Source organism: Camellia sinensis, chromosome 15 (genome assembly GCF_055761805.1).
Source record: "Camellia sinensis isolate YWXY chromosome 15, ASM5576180v1, whole genome shotgun sequence".
NCBI lineage: Eukaryota > Viridiplantae > Streptophyta > Magnoliopsida > Ericales > Theaceae > Camellia > Camellia sinensis.
The window spans coordinates 28,185,185-28,210,275 of NC_138975.1; the positions used below are offsets into that span (position 1 = coordinate 28,185,185).

Sequence of the window (25,091 nt, forward strand, 5' to 3'; positions counted from 1 at the left end):
CCTACCACTCAGAGAATCATTCAACAAACCCGTTGGAGCAAAAAATTACAGACATGATTGGTTTGATTTTCAAAAAAAAATATTTTGAAATTTAAAAAAATAAAAATTAATTTGATTAAAATAAATATTAAAAAGATAAAATCATATGAAAATGAGTATTTTTTAATTTTTTAAATTTTTTTCACCAAATTAATTTTTTATTTTTTATTTTTTTTCCTTTCTAAATTCAGATTCTAAAAATTTAAACGAGCCAAAGCCTTGGTTATTCAATCTGATAGGGTGGATTGAAGAAATCAAAAAAAAAATATTTTCTTTTCTCTACCAAATTAAAAAATCCTTGATAGAAAGAGATGAAAAGAGTTTCATTCATTTCTCTCTTGTCGTTTGGGATCTTCCAAGAACCATCTCACATACACAAACTACAAAAAAAGGTACAAAGAGACATAAAAAAATCTGGCATTCACATGTGGGTCAGATATTTCATCATGTGGGTCACCCATCCCTATGCAGAATTCCCCTCCAATAATTCACTCCCAATAATTGTTCAGCCACCCATCAGCTTCAATTTATATGTGTGTATATATATACTTCCATGGTTACCTTAGTGCAAGAACCTTGCACCATTTCTAAGTATGTGGAGCAACCTCCCCTTTGATCTCCTAGCCAACATCTTCTCCCTCCTCTCCCCGGACACGTTGGCACGCGCCAGGTCAGCTTGTCGGCATTGGAACACGTGTGCCAATGCCTCGTACACCGCCCCGCTAGGGACATGCCGTCAACTACCGTGGTTGGTGGCCTTGCCCACGCGCCACCGTGGGCTCTTTTGCTATGCCCACAATCCTATTATCGACAAGTGGCACGTTCTACCGCTCGACTTCGTACCTGACCCGGTTCGGCCCATTGCTCCAATTCGTGGGCTTATACTCTTGAGGCACACAAGCACCACAACCCTCCAATTAGCCATATGCAACCCATTCACTAGGCAATACAAGACCCTACCAATGCTAATCATCGCACGCACCAATCCAGCAGTGGGCCTGATAGAGTTGGCCCCAAGCCCAACCCAACACGTTTCGTGTCCTTACTTTCTAGTCTACGTGGCCGGAGGCATGTCCGAGGCGCCAGCATCTGGCGCCTCGTACGAGGCCACATTGGAAATGTACGATTCAAGACACAACACTTGGCAAGTTATTGGACCAATGCCAATGGAGTTCGCAGTGAGGCTAACGGTTTGGACACCTAATGAGAGTGTCTACTCCAATGGGGTATTATATTGGATGACCTCGGCTCGAGCCTATAGCGTAATGGGATTCGAGATTGGGACAAACATTTGGAGGGAATTGAGCGTGCCGATGGCGGACCGGCTCGAGTTTGCGGCGTTGGTGCCTCGGAACAAGAAATTGGTACTTATCGGTGGCGTGTGTAGAGGTGATGCATTTGTTTGGGAGCTGGGGGAGGACGGTGCTTGGAATTCGATTGGGAAAGTGCCTTTTGAATTGGGGGTGAGATTTTTAGGGGGAAATGGGAGTTGGGGTATGACTAAATGTGTGGGTATTGATGGGGAAGTGTGGCTGTATAGGGACCTTGGGTCAGGGATGGTGGTTTGGAGGGAGGATTGGGAGAAAGGTAGGTGGGAATGGAATTGGGTTGAAGGGTGTTGCTTCATTAGAGGCAAACAAGTTCATAAATTTCCTATTAAAGGTGTGGTTCTTCACCCAAACCTTGCTCCTTCATATATGCTGAATATATGATAACAAACCCTTTGTATGGCAGTCTTTTTATTAGTATAGCAACCTGTTGAGTCTATTCTTTGTTTATTTGTTTGGTTGTGTTTTTAGTTTTATTTTCTAGAAAGTATAGCAAATTGTTTGTGAATGGTTATTGAAAACTATTTTTTATTTTTTTTCCTTCTTAAAATAACTCACTTCTTAAGGAGCTATTTTTTTTTGTTTGATTGTGCTTTGTTACTATTTTCATTTTCCAAACAAACAAATAAATGTGATTGACAAACTCTTTTATATAAGTTTTCGGCATGGTTTAAATTACATTTATTATGGGTTTACAGTTGAAATGGATTTTGTCTTAAATTAAAAATTATAGACTTTTTTTTTTGAATAAATTTTTTAAATAAGTGAGCTTGTTTGGTTCAGATTTTCAGGATTCACTTTTTAGAAAATTAAAATTTTTTATTTTTCATATTTTTTTGTTTTCACTGAATTTTTTTAATATTCTAAGTAATTTTTTTGATTTTTAGATACACCTAACATAAATACACTTAAAAATAATAATATTTGTAAAAAAAAAATCTTTAGAAATTTCACTAAATATCAAAAATATAAAATAAAAAAATACGAAAATTCTGCACATTTTTCGTATTCTTGTATATTTATTGATTTTTTATAAATATTTTATTTTTTAAATACATCTAAATAAAATGCATTTAAAAAAATAAAAAAAAATTACTTAAAATTTTAAACATATTCACTAAAAATAAAAATAAAAAATTATATTTTTAAAAAATTAAATTCAAAAAATTTGAAACCAAAGTAGTGCTTGTCCCCGTTGTTGCTTGCGATATGGTCCTATCACCGGAAAGGGCAGGGCCGGCCTTGGACATAGACCCACCAAGCCATGGCCTAGCCCCCTTAAAATAGACTCAAAAAAGGGACTCCCTCCTATTATAATTTAGTATAATATATTAGGTATGTTTTAAGTTCAAAAAAATTGAAGAAGGCCCAAACTAACTTAAAATAAATTGACTCATTCAAAAATTGAAAGGCCCATTCAAAAAAATTAGCATTGTTATCCATTGACAATAGACCCAAAAAAGAGGCCCCCTCCTATTATAGTTTAGTGTAATATATTAGGTATGTCTTAAGTCCAAAAAAAATTAAAGAAGGCCCAAACTAATTTAAAATAGGAAAAATTACTATGTAGTCCTATGTAGGGGATCTATTTCCCTACTAATTCCAATATATTTTTAATAGATTAATAGGTCCACAGTTTTTTAAGTTTTATACCCATAGGTCCCGTTTTTTATTTTCTTATTTTTTAAATGACTGTATTACGCTTTGTTTTGAGATCTATATATACGTGAAAAATCAAATATTTGCTCTGTTTAAAAAAGAAAATCAAATATTTGCCTGTACAATCTCGATTTCTCTTCGTTATAGCGATCTCATTGTGCTGTGTGGTCGATCTCATTGTGCTGTGAGGTGGATCTGGTTGTGCGATCTGAATCTCTGTGTATAGGCGATCTCTGCGTACGTTCTCTCTATCTCTCTCTCTCTCTGTATATGTATGTGCGTGTATCTAGTTTGTATATGTCGATACATATATGTATGTATCTGTCGATACATACATATACATATATATATATATCTGTGTGTGTGTGTACCTGGTTTGTATCTGCGTATGTATCTGTCAATACATATATGTATGTATATATAGATAAGCAAATTTGCGTGATATCGGATTTGTGTTTGGCAATGTTGTTTTAGTTTACTACTACAAAAATAGTTAAAGATCACACTTTGACAAAAAAAAAAAAAATCTCACTTTTATTGGAAGTGTGATAAAAAAATTAGATTGATATTTTAATCACACTTAAGTTGATTGAGTGTGATTATATTTATTTTTTATGTCACTTTTCAATTAAGTGTGATTATATATATTTTTTTTTAATCACACATTCCAATTAAAGTGCGATTATATATACACTACTACTTTTTAATCACACTTTTTAAATAAGTGTGATTATATATATATTTTTTAATCAAACATTCTAATTAAAGTGTGATTATTTATATATTTTTAATCACACCTTCTAATTAAAGTGTGATTATATATATATACACTACTACTTTTTAATCACATATTCTAATTAAAGTGTAATTATATATACATTACTACTTTTTAATCACACTCCCTAAATAACTGTAATTGTATAAAATATTCCAATTTGATTTTTATATAAAATATACAATTCCCAAATTATTTTTTTTTTAAAAAAGCCCCAAAATACATTTAGGTGTCGTTTGGTAACACTTTTACGTTTTCAGTTTTCTATTTATATTTACAAAAATTTTAAAAACTCAAATAAAAACTTATTTGGTAAAAAATTTTATTTATAAATCAGTGGTCTCAGTTTATAAATTTGACCAAAAAATGAAAACATAAAAAATGTGTTTCCGTTTTGAGTTTTCAGTTTTTTTTTACCACCCAACACTAGTCACCACCCCCCATCATTTTCCACCACCGTCTTCCGCCACCACCACCCACCACCCACCCCTCACCACCGCCGCCACCACTCACCACCCATCTGCCACTACCACCCACCACCCGCCACTACTAGCCACCACCCACTCACCACCACCACCCACCACCCGCCACCTACTTGCCACTACCATTCACCAGCCACCTGCTTCTACCATCCACCACCTGTTACCACCAGCCACCCACCACCACCAGCCACCTGCCACTCACCCACCACCACCAGCCACCTGCCACTCACCCGCCACCACCACCCACCAACACCAGCACCAACACCACCACCACAATCACCCGCCACCCACCTGCCACCACCACCCACCACTCATCTTTACCACCACCACCACCATCATCACCACCACCACCCACTCGCTACCATCTACCACCTGCCACCATCACCCACCCACCCACCCACCCACCACCACCCGCCATCCGCCACCCACCTGTCACCACTACCCACCACCACCCGCCATCACCACCACCACCACTACCCACCGCCGTCACCCACCCACCTACCATCACCACCCTTTACCTACCCGCCACCACCCGTCATCCGCCACCCACCTGCCACCACCACCCACCACCATCACCCACCTACCCACCACCACCACCTGCCACCTATCCGCCACCACCACCCACCCGCCACCACCCATCACCACCCGTCATCTGCCACCCACTTGCCACTACTACCCACCACCCACCACCACCACCACCCACTCGCTACCACCCACCACCCGCCACCGTCACCCACCCGCCCGCCACCCACCGTCACCGCTTTCTACTACCGTCTTCTGCCGCACTTGCCACCACTTGCCATTTCTCACTTTTTTTTTATATTTTTAAAATTTTTTAAAAATTTTGTCAATTACCAAACGTGTTTGCAGTTTATGTTTTTCAAAAAATAAACAAAAATCAGTTTATAAAATTTTTATAAATATAAATTGAAAACGTAAACATTACCAAACACACCCTTAACTCTTTGGCTGCTTCTAATTAAAAGGAAAGTATAAGGCTAGGGTTCATCAAAAGGCACATAGAGAGAGAGAGAGAGAGAGAAAGAGGGAGAAGGAGATGGCACTACAACAAAACAAAGTTTTTATGTCTCCACATTAACGACATACAGTAAATGCAAGGCGTGGTTTCTCACTTTTACTAGTTACTTTTTTTGCATGTCGTAAATAATTTATTAACTACGGCGTGTCTATTGAGTAGGTCGTAAATTCTAATAATGATGATTTTTTTACAGCTTGCGATGTTAGCCGTAAATAATAAAACTTTTTATGACGTGCATATGGCATGCCGTTAATACATCAACCATACACGACATACATACACCAGCCATTAAAAATATTGAATATTTCACGGCGCACCAAAAGTCAGCCATTAAAAATATCGCACTTTTTACGACGTACAAAAAATCAACCGTTAGAAAGTACACTTTCCATGACGCACATATGCTAACCGTTAAAAATATTTTATTTTTCATGAAACGCAATTTATGTCGTAAATAATATGACCAAAATAAATCCATAATGACTTGGATCCCATTTTTTTCCCACCCCTTGACCTCCTCTTCACCTAATTGGTCATTTTTTTTTTTTTCCTTCTTCTCCAATCACCACCCACCACGTGTGTGTGGGGTGGTGATCGGAGGTGTCTCAATAATCACCCAAAATAAATATAGGCACCGAAATGAAATAGTTTGGCGCCAAATGGTAAAATGAAAGAATCTTCGAATGAAACACTCTTCGAATTGGGCGTAGCTCTCTTTCTAAACACTTGTATGTCACACACTCTCTCTCTCTCCAAACCGTCTCAGCCTCGCAGATCATTGTCTCAGTCTCACAGATTTTCATCTCAACCTGAGCCTTCATCGAAACCCTAACCTTGAGCTCCTCTACCACTCTCCAAAGCCTCATCATTATGTCTCACTACCCTAACCTCATCGGCGATGCCTAAATGGGGAAGAGTAGGATGAGACGGTGGTGTTCGTCTACCTCAGAAACGTAGGGTGCTTCTATCCACCTCGACTGGCGGAGATCGTGGTAACGCTGGAGAAGAGCGGCCACCAATTCTTGTGTTCCATGGAGCCTTCACCGATGATGATTCCGTCTCCATCCTCTCTCGTCTCCCCTCCATCGCTTCTCTCAACCTAATTTCTGATTCCTGGGACTTCCACGCCGATCGCATCCTTCCCGTAATCTCTCTCTCTCTCTCTTAACTTATCTGAATGTATAGAGACTGGCTAGGTTACTTCAGAGACTAATAGTTCTCTTTCCAATTCTAGGGTTTTCTATTTCTATAAAAATCTGAGAAATTTGAGATTGGTTATAGTTTCTGACAGATAATACTGATTTCACGGTGATTGGGGTGATCGGACTACCTAGGGTAGGGAAGTCGACGATAATGAATGAGCTCTATGGCTTTGATGGAACTTCACTTGGTAACATATACATATATGCTCTTACTCTTCTATATATGTATATGATTTTCTGTTTAGTTCATAAGAAAGAATGATAGAAAATAATACTAGAAATATGAAGGTTGTTTTGATAGAAAGCTTCTTCAAAAGAATAAATCTGTTGTGTTTTTCCCAAAAGGTACTGTAAATTTTGCATTTTTTTTGATTTTTTTTTCTGATTAAAACATTGAAAAGTTTGATGGGTATGTTCTAATTTGGTACCCTTTTTTTCTGATTAAAACACTGAAAAGTTTGATGGGTTTGTTCTAATTTGCTACGGAGATCAGAAGGATTTTTGACTTATTTATTTATTTATTTATATCTCAGATGTATTATTTATTTATTTATTTGTGTAAACTGTTACTTTATTTTTTACTTATAATTAGTTGATTTAAATCTTATTGACATAAATGAACTACAGGTTCATTATCCTTTACAGGCTATTGAGAGTGTCCCCTTTTCTGAATCCAAAGTACAGCTTCTTGAAGCAGAGGTTAACTGTTTAAACAATCTTAACTTATTCTCTGTATTTTTCTTTTGTAATTTTTTCAATAATATATGCCTTTTTGAGGATTATTTTGATTCCTATAGTAAAGTGATGCAAGTTTTGTATATGAGTATGTTAATGCATCAGCATATTATGTGTATATATCTGTTTGTACATATGAATATTTGCTTCATTAACAAACTTGATTGTTTCTGCAGAAGGCTGAACTGAGGTGTCTTTTACCTAGAAGCTTGATGGATCATGATTTTTTTTTCCACCATCCTCACCACAGAAAGAAAGTAATGATAAATGCGCCATTGATCGATTTTGCAACTATAGTTGGTGTGGGCAGCGCAAGATGCCTTCTTACGTAAAAAAGCTTGTTTTCCCTAAAGATTTCTTCACTAACTTGAGGACAATAGCCAAGCAGGAAGATGAAATTTATCAAGTTTCATCATTGCTGCAAGAGGTGTGTGTGGCTTCTTAAGCAGTACCTATTCTCATCTATGGTTGGATGTTTATGTTGCCTTTTGCTTTTTGTATTCAGTTGTGTCTCAGTAATTCTTGTATTCAGTTGGTTGGATGTGAACATTTCTTTGATAAAGGGGTTCTTATTAGTTACTTTTATAATTCGTTTGCTTCAGCTATTTAATTTCTTTGTTGTTGAATCCTAATCAAATTTTTTGTTTTTTCTCTAAAGCTTGTTAGTTCTGATGGAGAGAAGCAACCATCTAATGGAGAAGTTCGAGCTGTAACATGGGAGGCCTGTGGGGATTCTGGTGCCCTACAATTGCTCGTTGATCTTCCTAATATGAAGTAACCTCTGAAAACTAGTTCACTGATATCATTTTACTCAATTTGTCATCAGTATTTCAGAATTTTAAATTTTTCGGTCAAATTTCTCTCTTGTTGGAAGGAAACAGGTTTAGAACTTAAATATGAATTCATTGAAAATAGATCCTTAACCCCAAAGAGGTTAAAATGTGTCTATACGATTTCTTCATTTAAGAATTTTCACATCATCCTGCATGAATTTGCTTCAAAACATCTCATCTTTGCCGCCTTTCTGAATTTCCTGCGTGCTAGGATGATAGATTTGACCAAAAAAGCTGCATGAAAACACTTTGAGGTTAACATACCTAATGGTTCCTAATACAGTTGACCCAAATTCTCATCATCAGCTACATGTGTTCCTGGTGTAGGTTTGATCAACTTGTGATGTTTTTGCTAAGCATTTCATTTATGACTATATGATAATTATTCAACTTTTCATTGATTCAAACACTTTATTGGTGTAATTTTTATTGTTTTGGCATGGTATTGTCTGTTACTATTTCTGGCTCATTTGGATGTGTCCATGAAAAGGATTTTGTTTGATCTAATTCACATTCTTGCATTTACAATTTTTTTTCCTGGTGTTTCTATTCATGATTAGTGTTTGATATCTGTTGTTTCTCTATTCTATGGTCAAGTATGATGAGGTTTTGATTTTGGAAAAAACTTTTTTGACTTGAGCACAATTGGAGAAGTGTGTGTATATATATATATATATATCCATGGAGAACAAGAAAGAGTTGGAAAAAAAATGAATACTAAAAAGGTTAGACTTAATGACACTGGCGATCAAAGTTCCGAATGTCACTTATTCTGGGTAAACTAAGGTATGACTTCACATTTAGGAGTGTAGTGGAAGGAATGCAGCCTCTATGCCAGCAAAACCTAAGAGCCGGTACCTTCAACTTTGCCTTTCTGTCGCTTGCTCGTCTAGCTTTGCTCTCCATGGAAACTATAACAAGTTATCCAACCTAATTGATTTGTCTGTCCTAAATTGTGTTTTTTAGCACAGAATGGATGAATCCTCATTAATTGATTTGGCATGTGGCACTCTAACTTGGGATTTTTATTGGTTTAAAATAAATAGTTAAACCCTATCACTTTTATTTTTGTTAGTTTTTTGAACCCTAGTAGCAATGTGGTAAGACCACCAAATAACCTCCTCTATTGCTTTTTGTAAGTGGTGTGGTGTGGTGTGGTGTGGTGGGGGTAGGGGTTCAAAGCAGTGTTGGAGCCACCAATACCCTACAACTAGACTGGATTAGTAGTTTAATTTGGAAATTGAGTTTGCATCATCACACCAAACCAGACTAGAACAAACTGAGGCCAACTGATTCAACAAACAACTGAACCTGAATTACATGATACTACTTTGCATAGAGCACATAAGGTAGGTAGAGGTTCTCAAGAAAACGAGAGCCAATTTTACCTACCAATGATGATGATGACAATAGTTAAATTAATCACCCAAAACTACAATCTTAAATTATCATTTGGTCAACCTTTTTGCCATATAGAGATATTAAAGAGGAGAGGGGGATGTATTAGTAATGTTTGGTAGTTTATGGGGAAGAGATTCCATTAAAAGCAGAGCATGCACGATAAGATTCCCCACCCAAATTTTTTGTTTGTTTGTTAACTAGAAATGAAAATGTCAGTACAAAAATCTAGAAATTCCCATATGATTTCGTTTGGTTTTGGATATCAATCTGGTTGAGATGTGTTTGCTAAGCTATGATGGAGCTACTCTCCCTTAGCTTGGTTCTTGGTGTTCCATTCCTTGTAATCCGTTTGTTTTTATTATTTTCTAATATTAGAATTTCAATTTCCTTTGCCAATGAAAATTAAAATTAATATATATATATATTTGTTCTGGGAAGTAGATTAAAAACTAATTTTTTGACTTTTAAAAAATATTACTTTTAACCTCTTTGCCAAAAAAGGCCTATGATATGAAAAAGGCATTAAGAGGAGCTAACATATATTGAACAGGATTGTTCTCATGCAATTATTTTTGAGTGGGTCTACAAACCCAGAACACAACACCAGAATTTTGCCCATAACTTTAAAAATTGAATTTCTTATGTACATTTAAAAAATTTAACGAAATTTAACAGAGTAAATATGGAATGGTCTCATATCAGTATATTATTCTTATAAGCTTTGGGAAGACATTTTAAAATAATATTGACGATGTATCAGTTTTTATCTAGACCATATTGTAGTGATAGATAGTTCATAGGACCATATTGTAGTGATAGATAGTTCATAGGACTCATAAACTGATAGTCATTCTAGACATAGAATAAGCAACCAGAATGCATGTCAGGGCAACAAAATTGTAAGACATTGTAAGAGGATTATTAAGAGCATCACTTTGAAGTTTATGCAAAAATGGTATCAGTAAATATAATTCATATCTCCATGCCAACTGTACAGGAATAGGTTCTGTTAAAACCTATCACCTACTTCACCCACTTAAACCTACTCCACTAAACCTAACCCACTACACCACTACCACCTCACCTACTCCACTAAACCTAACCCACTACACCACTACCACCTCCACTTCACCTACTCCTTACCTACTACACACTCACCCTCTTCTATATATAGGAATCATGAATCATTGTAATATATACAACATTATATCAATCAATAATACAATTCTCTATTTCTCTTTATACATTAAATTTCTACATGGTATCAGAGCAGGTTTAGAACCTAATATTTTCGCTTCACCGGCGGGCGGCAACCTCACCTTAGCCGTCCGCCGGACCTTAACCTATTCCGTTTCTTTTCTACACATTCTGAACATTGACAAAGGTGACGACACGGCAACACCAGGGACGCCGGGTGGACCATTGATATCGTCGATCCGAGTGGACTCGCTATCGTATAGTGATCGGAAGTTAAGGCCGGGATGCAAGTGCTTGCCCGTTGAAGCTCCTTCCTGGGGTGCTCCTCACACCTGCCTCTTAGATTTCCCTGCTCCCGATGTCTCGCTCACCCGGAAGCTGGGAGCAGAGTTCGTGGGGACATTCATACTGATATTCGCGGCAACAGGAGGACCAATCGTGAACCAGAAATACAACGGAGTAGAGTCACTGATTGAGAACGCAGCATGCGCTGGTTTGGCAGTGATGATAGTGATTCTGTCTACTGGTTGCAACCATGAAACAAGAAGAGAATATTCCAAATGGATCTGGAAGCTAAGCCTGACCATTAGCATCAACATCTTGTGTCTAAAGTACACAAACTGATTTTCTCTCTTCTCTCTCTCAGCAAACCCAGCACAAATGGAGAGGGGCTACGAACCTCTCTCTCTCTCTATGCACTGACTCTCTCTTTTTTTTTCGGAAGCTTTGAGTTTTGAAAGGTAAAGACACACTAGACCCACTCACTTCCTTTTCTTATGAGGAGAACATTTTTAATATCTTTATCATCACACCAGACACCAACTTTTGTCCCCCTCTTTTCATTTCTTTTTATTTTTATATTATTCACCCACCTCTGCTTTTTTCAACTCTTTATTTTATTTTATTTCATTTCCCACACTGATGTTTTTCATATAATCCATCTACCAATTCTTTTTATCTATTTCCTTTATCCCTTGTTTTCTTTCCTTTTATTTTTATTTTTACACAAAAAAAAAAAAAAAAAAACCGGAAGAAGACGAAACTGCACACCAAACTCATTTTATTCATATCAGGGGATCAACCCCGATCACAATTTTACACCAAAAAAAAAAAAACAAAAACAAAAAAAAACAACCACATCCACAGGCAGGATTTTCTTCTCTACTCTGCTGCAGGTCTTTTCTTCTTGCCTCCGTCCTGGGCGGCCCTTGACGGTGTTGCCTCCGTGTTTCCCACTCCACTGGGCACGATCACTCCACCCTGCTCCTCCACTGCAGCATATGGCGGCCCTCCAAATCGGAACATCACGGTGGCCTTCCGCTTCAGCTTCTTATTTTCTGCCTTTAGCACACTTATCTCTGCTCGCGCATCCTTATACATGCGCTGGAGCAGAGCCAGTTGGGCGTTTAACTGCTGCACCTCATTTGTCCTACTCTGCAGCCGGTTCGACAAATTTGTAACCGCAGTCATGGTTTCCACACATGACTTCAAGGTATACTGATTGGCCTCCACATCCGACTGCACTGCCATTCTCTGCTCCACAGACCGCATCGGAAAGTTCAACGGAGCAAACTCCGGGGCGCTTGGTTGAGGTTCCAGTGCCACCGCACCAGTTATCTCTCTTGTTGACTCGTTGAGGTCGGGAAAGAGAGTGAGCAGACCACGGGAAGATGAGGCCATGTTCTGGGTAGTTGAACAGGAAGAAGAGGCCATGTTTTTTTGGGTTGCTGAGTGTTTCCGAGAAGGGTTGGATACAGAGTATTTACAGATTGTTTCAGAATGACAAGTTCAGAGGTTTCAGTCTGGTTTGGTTTCCTCCGCCTCCGCATTGGTTTATATTGACACTAACGACGCGGCCGACACGCCGCTCTGTCGCTCACGTGCCTCGCCGCGTCTCCGGCTCACCTTTTGATGGCTCGACGCTTTCTGTCGGGCACGACTTTTGATGAAGTGGGCGCGCCTTTTGAGGGCGTAACTTTTGATGGCACGTCTTTTTATGGATTGGGCACGCATTTTGATGGCACGTCTTTTTATGGATTGGGCACGCCTTTTGATGACACGCCTTTTGAAAGATTGGGCACACCTTTTGAGGGTGCGACTTTTTAGGGGTCCGACAAGACTCTATAAACTGTCCCGACATTGATTCCGGTTAGCTCCTTCAAGGGTCCGACAAGACTCAGTAAACTGTCCCGACATTGATTCCGGTTAGTTTCTACAAGGGTCCAGCAAGACTCCGTAAACTGTCACAACAACTGTCACAACACCTTTTGAGGGTGCGACTTTTTAGGGGTCCGATAAGACTCTGTAAACTGTCCCGACATTGATTCCGGTTAGCTCCTTTATGGGTCCGACAAGACTCTGTAAACTGTCCCGACATTGATTCCGGTTAGCTCCTTTATGGGTCCGACAAGACTCTGTAAACTGTCCCGACATTGATTCCGGTTAGTTTCTACAAGGGTCCAGCAAGACTCTGTAAACTGTCACAACAACTGTCACAACATTGTCTGCTTCAACGGTCCGACATGACCCCATAAACTGTCTTCTACAACGTTATGACACCCCCATACAGTGTCCTCTACAACGTTATGACACCCCCATACCGTGTCCTCTACAACGTTATGACACCACCATCCAGTGTCTTCACCAATGGTCTGACACGACCATACAGTGTCACCTATCCTCTTTTATTTTTATGTATTTTCTTGTTTTGTAACTCTCTCCAAACTCAAGTTGGTTAGTTCCTATCCCCCTTGGGTTTGCGGGGGGCTGTTAAAACCTATCACCTACTTCACCCACTTAAACCTACTCCACTAAACCTAACCCACTACACCACTACCACCTCACCTACTCCACTAAACCTAACCCACTACACCACTACCACCTCCACTTCACCTACTCCTTACCTACTACACACTCACCCTCTTCTATATATAGGAATCATGAATCATTGTAATATATACAACATTATATCAATCAATAATACAATTCTCTATTTCTCTTTATACATTAAATTTCTACAGGTTATATGGATGTGAGACGAGAAGTTCAGAAGAATAATAAATGTCGGCTGCAAGAGTACTGATTCTCCAAGTGGTGATGCAGTTCTGATTCATATCATAATAAACTTCTTCCACTCAAATGATCAATTTATCCTTAAAATTTCATTATTACATGCCACATATGCAGGAAGGGAGAATATGGATTTTACACATGGAATGAACATGGATGCTAATTGTCAACAAGATGAGTATACTTCTCTAGAGGTTATGGCTATCTTCCCTAGTAACGCATCTTTCGAATCCAGGGTGTCATCTATGGTTTACTTTTCATTTGGATTGTATTTCTAAATATGATCTTACAATATAACTTGATTTTGATGTATTGGTTATCTCCAGCTATTATGCTCCCAAAAAGATTGATTTGGGAATTGGGGACCATCTTTTGGTTTGTATTCTTTTTGCTCCAGATAAGTACACTGAAGTTTGATCAATTTAATAGTTTGTCATGACTCAAGCTGGTTCTCATTGAGATACTCAACATAATATTGACTTGACATAAAATCTTGTTTTCTATATCTTTGTCCATAACAGTTCTTATGGGAACTTAACTTTAAACCATATTTATGCAATTTTATGGAGGTTGTTGACTGAAAATGTCCCAACGAACAACACACAACTTTGTTGTGACCTAAGTTGGCTTTTGCGCAAATGCATTTGTTTAGGCTGTCAATTTTGTGTATTTTCTGTTTTAGGAAAGTTTTCACTTATCAATTACAAATTTCCTGATTTAGCTGCGGTTTGTTATGGTAAGTTTCTACTCCTTTCTGGTATCTAAATTTTTATTAGTAGACTTGCTTCTTGTTTTTCACATAGATGCTATGATCAAGCATTTGGAAGCAACTTGCAGATGCAAAGAAGCAATACGATCTGATGCTAGAAAGTAAACAATTAGAATTGTCAAGGCATTTGAAAGAATTATCTCAGAAAAATGACCAGGTGCCACCCTTCACTGTGTACTTTATATTTGTAAACAATGAGCGAGCTTCTTTGATTGACTCTGGTGGAGTTTCCATCAGGCCATTAATGATATCCGCAAGAGGTTTGAAGTTGGGAAGCTGGAGGGTGTCAATATTGAGAAAGAAAAGGTATGGTCATAATCTTCGTTAGTTGCAATTTCTTTTTGTTGTGAATCATGTTGCTTGCATGCTTCACCTTCAGGCTGATAAAGCTGTTCAAGAAATGGAAAGCAAATGTGACCAAAAGCTTGCAGAATGCAAGGGAGAATCACGACAGTATTTGATGCGCATATAGGAGGAACATGCTGCTTTGGTATGTATTCAAATTTCCAAAGGCAAAGCATCTAACATATAGTTTTCAATCATTATTTTTCATTCTACTGCTTTACTTTTGGATAGATTTCATATAATTTTATATATCATGGAAGCTAAAATTAAATGGTCGATCATTATTTTTCATTATATTGGTTTTACTTTTGATGGGTTTCTAATCATAGTATATCAGAAATCAAGTCTTGCAGATTCTTAGTAAACTTCTTGTTGCAATGCTTTCAAAGCCATTCTTGTAGGTGCATAGTGTTTCTTTTGCATTCTTTAATTGCTTCAAACCTGTATATAAAGATATGGCTAGAACCTTCTTTTATTTCTTATGCATACCTGAGTGAAGTAATGATTTTGTAAATCAGGAAGCTCATGAGCTTAGCTTTTGGTCTTTACATACTGTCAACTAAATTACAGTATATGTTAGAGTAATAAATTCTATTGTACATTGGCCTATTTAATGATGATGAAGAAGGAAAATTTTGATATCATGTGTTCTTGAAAAATTGTTTGATTGGTTTAATTTTTTGGGTGAGAAGGTAGTTTAGTAAATCATATTCCTATTTCTCTGGGCTCCTTGACAGTTCATCTCAAGAATAGGAAAAACCAGTGGTCTAGGGAAGAAAATTATAATAAGAGGACAAATATAGGTGTTAAGATTATCTACAATTCATATATATATATATATATGGGTGGGTAATGTATTGATTTAAAATTTCATTTTGACAGTTATTTGAATTTTTTTTATTACAGGAAAAGTATGTCAAAGCTGACATGGGTAGCAGCTTGCCAAGCATTTCTTTGTGGATTACTTGGGTAAGCTGCATTTATTCTATAATAAAGCAATTACGGTAATCTGACATGGGTAGTATGGTTTTAACCTTAACAACCTTTGCTATTGCCATGACCAATCTTGTTCCTGCCATCACTTTCATTTTGGCCCTCTCTTTTAGGTGCATTTTATATTTCTCACTTTATTTTTTGTTATTCTTTTAAGGGTTGTTATATATAACTAAATGACAATGTGAAAATGTCAGAATAGATCATCAAACTTTTCCTGGTGCTATCTAAAGTCTAAACATGTTGATGCAACCCCCTACATACCATGGGAATAAATTATTACTTGGTGTATATCTTAAAATTCCATAAATGAAGGAAGGTTTGATACTCAACTTGGTTTTGTTTTCAATTTTCATAATCTGAAAATAGAAAGTTTATTTTGAATGTTTAATCTCTTCTAAGTCTTTTCATATATTGATTCTTTGAGAAATAAGAGTAAAGGAAATCAATTTATCTTGAAAGTTGGAACCATTTTAGCTCTAGCAAATGGGGCTTTTTTTTTTATTTTTTATTTTTTATCTTACTAATGTTAGTTGCCGAGTTATTATAATTTTTTATCAATCTTCACGGTGATTCTTTATTGATATGTGATTGGTTTCTTAACTGCCTAAGCCAAACTTAGATTTCTATGATCCTTGAAAATATTTTGTTTGATTTTTATTTTTTATTTATTTTTATATAATTCATTGATTTATGTGACCAAAAAGTAGTCAACTTGACTTTTATATGTTAGCTTTGTCAAGGTCTTCATTATTTTAAAATGTGTTGGTCTCTTGTATATCCACTTTGCATTAGATGAATATGAACTATTTCATGTTTTGTTAAGACCTTGGATTAGAGTGACCCAAATTAATAATAAACTTGTAAAATAAACTGGAGCATTTAGGTTTGATTTCCTATGATATTTCAATGTTCAGACATCAACTGGTAGAATTTGTTGGCAAATTGTTAGTTCAAGCACTATGTAATGTAATTCTATTAGTTTTATTTTATTTTTACATAAAACTACATTTCAACATATAATGTTCCAATATTTCAAGTGCTGGCACCATGTGCTCAGAATTTTTTGTTTGTTACCATGGATGTGGGTATTATGAAGCACAGTTGTTTACAATATGTTATTGACCAATTTGTAATGTTTTTTTTTTTTGCTTGTCCTTCCTAGTCCAAAGTATTTGTGTTAAAATGAGGCCTAGTTTGTATGGTTGATTTGTAAATTTTGTGTAAGTTGAATGTTGATGTCAGAATGAGCACGGTATTGACATTGTTTATTTGTGGAATATTTGTGTTGATTCGGTTGTTAACAACAACATAGGAGTATGAGGACACAAGTGAAGAACCTGAGCAAGCTGCCTTGAAAAAAGTGAACAACAAGAAGTTGAAGAAGCTGAAGATAAAGAAACATTGGTAGATACACAACAGGAGACTGAGCCTGAGCCTGAGCCTAAGGAGGAGGAAGTTCCACCGTTGATATCAACTGACCAAAATGAGGATCTGTTGGTAAGTGACTTTAAAATTAATTATTGTGTAATCTCCTTAAAACTGGTAACTGTTGTATTTGGGTTGAATTGGATTTTCTAATTGGATCAAATTTGGATTCACAGCAATGGGAGCTTCCTTTTGCTCTAATTGCAATTGTGTTTGTTGTTCTGATTAGTATATTCATGATTCTTGCACATTTTGAGTGTAGGGTTTAAATGAAATAAATCCTAAAGCTGTTGAAGTAAAAGAAAGTAATGCATTAGCGCTTGCTATAGTTGCACTTAGTAAGTTGCATATTAGTTTTTTTTTTTTCCCCTTTTCATTTTGGTATATTTATCGGATTTGCTTGTCTGTCCCTCTTCCTGGTCTGTGTGGATTCTTTTCTTTTGGGTATATACCCCATCCTATGAGGCAACCATTTATAGGTGTCAATATTGTGCTGAACTCACACCATCATAAGTCAGATGGAAATACCTAACCATACATATGAACATGTAGATTTGGTTTATATTTGAGCATAAGGTTTTATTAACAGCTTGATACTTTTATTTCCTTAGCTGTATAAGGTTTTATTAACTATACAACTCTCTTCTGGCTATTAATTTGTCTGCATGCTCATGTCTGATGATGAGTTAACTACTGAAATCTTTTAACACATGAGTTTTCCTATATTTAAGGGCACAGATAAAATGTTTGCATAACCCTATTCCTACTCCTGAGCATTGTTGCCCTCATAGTTCATACTCAGCTATCTTAAGCTATTTGGTTCATTTTTTTCATGAGAATTGATTATTCAATCAAAGTGGTTATTCTTTTTCTATTGAAGCATGAGATGAAAAGTCAGTGTGATGAGAAAAAGTCCAACTGTATCTTTTGTAAGATTAAAATAGTCTTTATAAATAATTAGTTTATTCATATGCTTCTGCGGTTTCTGAATTAATTAGTGTTTTCATTTTTCAGGTTAGAAATTTTTTGGAGAGATGCAAAATATGGGTCAAAGAATTAAAGAATTTAGTTTTTTAAGTTTTTTCATTTTTTAATATATGTAAGAACAATTAATTTTTTATTTATTTAATTCTTTTGTATATACTTTTGAACATTTAATTTCATTTATGAAATATATAACGTTATTCCATTCAATATGTGGTTATGATTCAAAGTATAGTATATAGTGTGTATTACATTATGCAAATGTGCATACAAAAATAATATTGATTATTTTTCAATATGTTGAACCCTATTTTTATTACAGATTTTATTAGTTATTAATCACACTTAAAAGATGTGATCTAAATGTTATTAATCATACTTAAAAGATGTGATCTAAATATTTTTAATCACACTTAAAATATGTGATCTAAATGTTATTAATCACATCGAAAAGATGTGATCTAAATGTTATTAATCACACTTAAAAGATGTGATCTAAATGTTTTTAATCACACTTAAAAAATGTGATCTAAAAATTTTTAATCACACTTAAAATGTGTGATTTAAATGTTATTAATCACACTTAAAAGATGTGATCTAAATGTTATTAATCACACTTAAAAGATGTGATCTAAATATTTTTAATTACTCTTAAAATGTGTGATCTAAATGTTATTAATCACACTTAAAAAGTGTGATTAAAAATGACCATTTTTAATCACACTCCCAAAGATCATACTTTAATAAAACTTAAAAGGTGTGATTAAATAACATATATCACACAAAAAAAGTGTGATTAAAAATTCACACTCCCAAAGATCATACTTTAATAAAACTTAAAAGGTGTGATTAAATAACATACATCACACAAAAAAGTGTGATCTTTATCTATTTTTGTAGTAGTGATTCTTTGTTTTGTGATAAATTTTGTTTGTTTGATACTTATTTTGTAATTTTTATATGTGATATAGTGTAATGATTTTGATTTTGTTGATTTTGTTTGTTGTATAGTGTAATGTGTTTTGAAGTTGTAGTTTGGAATTGTAAATTCTGATGTTTTGATACTGATATGTTGTAACTGTATAATTTTACAGTTTGGAATTGTGAATTGTGCATTGTTGGTGCTGATATGTTGTAACTGTATAATTTTACAGTTTGGAATTGTGAACAATTGTTTGTTGGTTTTTGATTTTAAAATGTGTGATCTAAATGTTATTAATCACACTTAAAAGATGTGATCTAAATGTTATTAATCACACCTAAAAGATGTGATCTAAATGTTATTAATCACACTTAAAAGATGTGATCTAAATATTTTTAATCACTCTTAAAAGGTGTGATCTAAATGTTATTAAGCACACTTAAAAAGTGTGATTAAAAATGACTATTTTTAATCACACTCCTAAAGATCACACTTTAATAAAACTTAAAAGGTGTGATTAAATAACATACATCACACAAAAAAGTGTGATCTTTATCTATTTTTGTAGTAGTGGTTCTTTGTTTTGTGATAAATTTTGTTTGTTTGATACTTATTTTGTAATTTTTGTATGTGATATAGTGTAATAATTTTGATTTTGTTGATTTTGTTTGTTGTATAGTGTAATGTGTTTTGAAGTTGTAGTTTGAAATTGTACATTCTGATGTTTTGATACTGATATGTTGTAACTGTATAATTTTACAGTTTGGAATTGTGAATTGTGAATTGTGCATTGTTGGTACTGATATGTTGTAACTGTATAATTTTACAGTTTGGAATTGTGAACAATTGTTTGCTGGTTTGTGATTTTAAAATGTGTGATCTAAATGTTATTAATCACACTTAAAAGATGTGATCTAAATGTTATTAATCACACCTAAAAGATGTGATCTAAATATTTTTAATCACTCTTAAAAGGTGTGAACTAAATGTTATTAAGCACACTTAAAAAGTGTGATTAAAAATGATCATTTTTAATCACACTCCCAAAGATCACACTTTAATAAAACTTAAAAGGTGTGATTAAATAGCATACATCACACAAAAAAAGTGTGATTAAAAATGACCATTTTTAATCACACTCCCAAAGATCACACTTTAATAAAGCTTAAAAGGTGTGATTAAATAATATACATCACACAAAAAAGTATGATCTTTATCTATTTTTGTAGTAGTGGTTCTTTGTTTTGTGATAAATTTTGTTTGTTTGATACTTATTTTGTAATTTTTGTATGTAATATAGTGTAATGATTTTGATTTTGTTGATTTTGTTTGTTGTATAGTGTAATGTGTTTTGAAGTTGTAGTTTGAAATTGTAAATTTTGATGTTTTGATACTGATATGTTGTAACTGTATAATTTTACAGTTTGGAATTGTGAATTGTGAATTGTGAATTGTGCATTGTTGGTACTGATATGTTGTAACTGTATAATTTTACAATTTGGAATTGTGAACAATTGTTTGTTGGTTTGTGATTTTGTAGTATGGAGGGATGTTTCATGTTAATGTGCAAATACAGTAATTCTTGTGCTGCTATTAAGATTAGTGAGGGATGTATTTTCATGAAGTTGTTGAAAAAATATCTGCGAAGTTCAAATCGTTGAGTGTTGGTAACTTTTGTTTGTTTTTCTCCATTCCTGGATATTCTAATTGTATTGTTGAATGTGATAATGATTTGAGGAATATGCTGTCAATAGTAGGTTGTAGTGGTTCTCATGTTGTTGATGTTGTTGTGGGTGATAAGAGAATTGTGGAAGTTGATGATGATAATTCTTGTAGAATTGATTCTGTAATTTGTGAGAGTTCTTTGATAAACGATTGTGATGACTTTGGTGGTTTGTTGTCTAGTTTTTATCTAGAACCAGAGAAAGTTTTGTTGTCTGCTAGTTGGAAGGGGATTATATATAGTGTTGGTCAAGAATTTGAAGGTGTAGTGCCGGCGTTCCGCATTGCATTGGCTAAGTATGCAGTTGAGTGTGCTTTTGCAGTGAATTATTTGAAGAACGATGCAACAAGAGTAACTACTGAATGTATGATGAAGTTGTCACGGGTTGTAAATGGTTTGTGCATAGAAGGGTGTTGATGAATTCCAGTATTTTTTTTATAATGAAGCTGGATAATGTGCATACTTATGGGGTTGTCGCTCGTAAATCTTGTAACAAAATGGTTGGTTCTAGACTTGTATCTGATATTGTGCATAATGATATTAGTGATAATCCATTGACTCGTCCTATTGAAGTTAAAAAAAAGTTGAAGAAGCAATATGGTATAGATGTTTCTTATCGGGTTGCATGGTTAGGAGTTGATAAGGCAAGAGGTGGGTTGTTTGGTGATTTTGCAACTTCTTTTGACCAACTTCGATGGTACCTTGAGACGGCTATAAGAACAAATCTAGGAAGTGTGTTTGAATTAGATGTGGATGAAAGTAGTGGCTGTTTTCGGAGGTTGTTTGTGGCATTTCATGAATGTTTGTATGGCTTTCAATTTTGTCGTCCGTTGTTTGTTGATGGTACATTCTTAAAGGGGCGTTACAATGGGCATTTGCTTGCAGCAACATCAAATGATGGTAATCAAGGTATGTATTTATTTGCAGTTAGTATAGGTTTGGTTTGTCAGTGTGTTATTGTATTGTGAGTCTGCTAGTTTTTGCAGTTTCATGTTATTTTGTTTGCAGGTCTGTTTCCTTTGGCTTTTGCGATTATTGACGTTGAAAATCAAGATAATTGGATGTGGTTCTTAAGTTAGTTGTTAAAGGCTATTGGTTCAGGCCGGAGATTAACCTTTAAGTTTGACCGTCAACATGGATTGCTAGACGCTCTTTCAGTGGTTTTTCCCAATGCACATCATGCATATTGCTTGAATTATTTGAAGAGAAATTTGATTGACAAATTGGTGGGACTTCATACCAACTATAAGCTGAGTTTGATGAAAATATTAGTTAAATGTGCTTATGTGTCAACTGTTGCTTCTTTCCAACATTATATGGAGAAATTGAGGCGTATTGCTGGGAATGGTAGAGTTGATAGTATGTTGGATGGTTTGCAAAATGATACGTGGGTCAATGCATTTTTTAGAGGGAAACGATATGGTGAGATGTCATCTAATGCTGCCGAGTCTTATAATAATTGGATTGGTGGGGCCTGTGAGTTGCCTATTACTTGTATGGTTAATATGATTAGGGTTCAAATCATGACTCATTTGTCTAATAGAAGAGCTGAATCTAAAAGATGGACTACAAAATTGTGTTCAATTATGGAAAAGAAGTTGGCAGACTCTTTGAAGCTAGCTAAGTCTTGGGATGTGATTATTGCTAGTGATACTGTGCTTGAGGTTCATTCTTCTATTTTTTTTATGTTGATATTGGTAGACAGACTTGTTCTTGCCATAAATGGCAATTGAATGGTTTTCCTTGTTGTCATGTTGTGCATGCTTTGCGTAGTAGTAGTAGTAGGGATGTGTTTGATTTCATTCATTCCTTTTTTCATGTAAATTGTTTTAGAGAGTCATACAAGGAATCTGTTTATCCAGTGCCTTCAAGTGAAAGATTTGACTTTGATGGTGCCGGTAGTTCAATTATCAAACCTCCTATAACGAAGAAGCAGCCCGGGCCGAACAAGAAGAAGAGGATACCTTCTAGGAGTGAGAATGTGAAGCAAATCAAGTGTGGAAGGTGCTTGAAATATAGGAATCACAATAAAAAGGCGTGCAAGGCTGCTATTTGAGGCCACAATCTATTCTTTGTGATTTGTATTTGTATTTGAATTTGAGGAATTATGATAATAAAAAATGTGATACTTGGTATTATGGAAGTAATGAATAAAGTTGGTTGAATTGTTTTTTGTTTTTTGATGTGTTCTTTAGTTAGTGAAGTTGTTTTGTAACAATTTTGTTTTGTTTTTTATTTTTATTTTTTTGTGGATTTGGTTGGTTTTATTTTTATGGAATACTGAGAAGGTTGTTGAAAATTTCTTATTGAAACTGTATAATATTGAAATGCAGTTTTATTACATGATTTATTTATTTCATATTTCGTAGTGACGAAACTGTAAAATTTTACAATTTTATTTGCAATTTTGAAATGCAGTTCATCTATTTGTTGGGTCATGAAATTGGATGCATAATTGTGTAGCATAACTTTTGTTTGAGTAATAAAACTGTATAATTTTGCAGTTTTAAGAATTATGAAAAACAGCCTGATGACACTACATAATTTTGCAGTTTTAAGAATGATTAGAAACAACTTGATAAAACTGCATATTTTTGCAGGTTGAAGAATTATTAGAAACAACCTTTACTGTATGAAAATATATGCAACCACAAACAAGTACACAAACAATCAGAAGAACAACCACAATAATAATAACAAGAAGAAGAGCAACAACAACATCAATGACAACAATCATTTTCACCATAATAACCAGAAGAAGATCATTCCCAAAAACATATAAAGTACTTGTCACATGTCACATGTTAAAAAAAAAAAAAGTACAAAAATATGTTTACTTGAATATTTGTATTGTCAAGAAGTTTGTTCATTGTTTCTATGGTTTGGTATGTTTTGTCAACATTTGGTAGTGCTCGAGTTTCCAAGATCGGTTCTCATCATTGAGGAATTAACTGATGATTGTTATTCGAAATTTGACCCACTCAGTTGGTCGAAGTGATTTCTGCACAGGTTGCCAGTTGATATATTGGTTGATAACATTGCAGACAACGACTGCACAATCATTCCTGCAAAGTTTTAGATGAAGTTAATTAGTTAGGTAAAACTGCAAAATTTAGCATATTGGAACATTAATTTATTGATTTTGTATCTTACGAGTGTGGGGTTTGTTGTGGACATTCCTTAATTGATACAATTACTGTCTCGCACTCTTGAGATGATAACATGTTTCCTTGATTGCTGAATAATGCTTTATTCCATCCTAGTTGATGTTGTTGCTACAAAATAGTTAGTGTGTATTTTTTTTAGTTATAGTGATGAGTTAAGATGTTTTGAAAAGAATGGAACTAAGTAGGAAATTTTATTTAACTTACAATTTCCTTTACAATTTCAAAGTGCTTGTTGTGGCAATCTTTTGCTGGTCTCAAAGAGTCATAGTGCCTCCATATCCCATCAGCATTGTCAAAGACCACAATTGTCCAATAGTTGTCGTGATTGATTGAGAAATGGATATATCTGTTTTTTATTGCTTCTGGAAAATGGTTGTCCATCATTTTTTCTCTCAATGCTTGATCTTGGTTTTGTAGTGGAGTCTGTAATTTATATATATGTTTGAAATATGCTATAAAACTATGTAGTAAGAGATGTTAAGAAAGTAGAAAATTTTACAGTTTGAATAATATTGAAAGGTATGTTAAGTTTTGCTTACATTGATGAGTGTCGAGAAAACGTAAGATCTTCCCGCGTATGGATTTCTTGCAAAGGCTAGATCATGTTTCTCAAATTCTTCAATGGATGGTTGGAGTGCCAATTTCATTTCTGAGAAGGCATTAATGACCTAAAACATGTTATATATGAGAATGTGTTAGGTTTGTGGAATAGGTTATTGAATATGAACAGAAAATATAAAATTGTACAGTTGGAGACCTACATTCCCATATAAGGGTTCCCTGTTGGTCAATCTACATATATCTGAAAAGTATACGCAATTTTCACCTTCGCTGCCAGACCAGACACAAGCACTTGATTGTGTGTTGTTGATGAGTTGAATTTGGTCTTGGTCTTTTCTGGATAGGCTATGCCAAACCTTTTTTGTTTTGCCCCATGAAATGGCGAGTGGCTTGTTTTGAATTGATGCTTCCTTGAAATCATCATCGCTTTCCAATACTTG

The 25,091-nt window shown here is 35.1% G+C and overlaps 3 protein-coding genes across 3 annotated transcripts; all 3 read left to right on the plus strand.

Annotated features, from left to right (window-relative positions):
- The first annotated feature begins 1,304 nt into the window (after positions 1-1,304).
- On the plus strand, positions 1,305-18,488 carry LOC114307038 (uncharacterized). The gene is made up of 12 exons (XM_082908108.1): positions 1,305-1,502; positions 1,567-1,701; positions 3,174-3,263; positions 7,152-7,223; positions 7,436-7,686; positions 7,918-8,033; positions 13,711-14,685; positions 14,766-14,834; positions 14,908-15,018; positions 15,780-15,842; positions 17,182-17,366; positions 18,309-18,488. The coding sequence occupies exons 1-5, from the start codon at positions 1,305-1,307 to the stop codon at positions 7,589-7,591; spliced, it is 651 nt and encodes a 216-aa protein (XP_082764234.1). The 3' UTR covers positions 7,592-7,686; positions 7,918-8,033; positions 13,711-14,685; positions 14,766-14,834; positions 14,908-15,018; positions 15,780-15,842; positions 17,182-17,366; positions 18,309-18,488.
- A 2,159-nt stretch (positions 18,489-20,647) lies between these two features.
- Positions 20,648-23,510, plus strand: LOC114309464 (uncharacterized). The gene is made up of 2 exons (XM_082908876.1): positions 20,648-21,832; positions 21,932-23,510. The coding sequence occupies exons 1-2, from the start codon at positions 21,286-21,288 to the stop codon at positions 22,000-22,002; spliced, it is 618 nt and encodes a 205-aa protein (XP_082765002.1). The 5' UTR covers positions 20,648-21,285; the 3' UTR covers positions 22,003-23,510.
- On the plus strand, positions 22,240-22,979 carry LOC145812883 (uncharacterized). The gene is made up of 2 exons (XM_082908109.1): positions 22,240-22,587; positions 22,629-22,979. The coding sequence occupies exons 1-2, from the start codon at positions 22,240-22,242 to the stop codon at positions 22,977-22,979; spliced, it is 699 nt and encodes a 232-aa protein (XP_082764235.1).
- Positions 23,511-25,091: the final 1,581 nt, after the last annotated feature.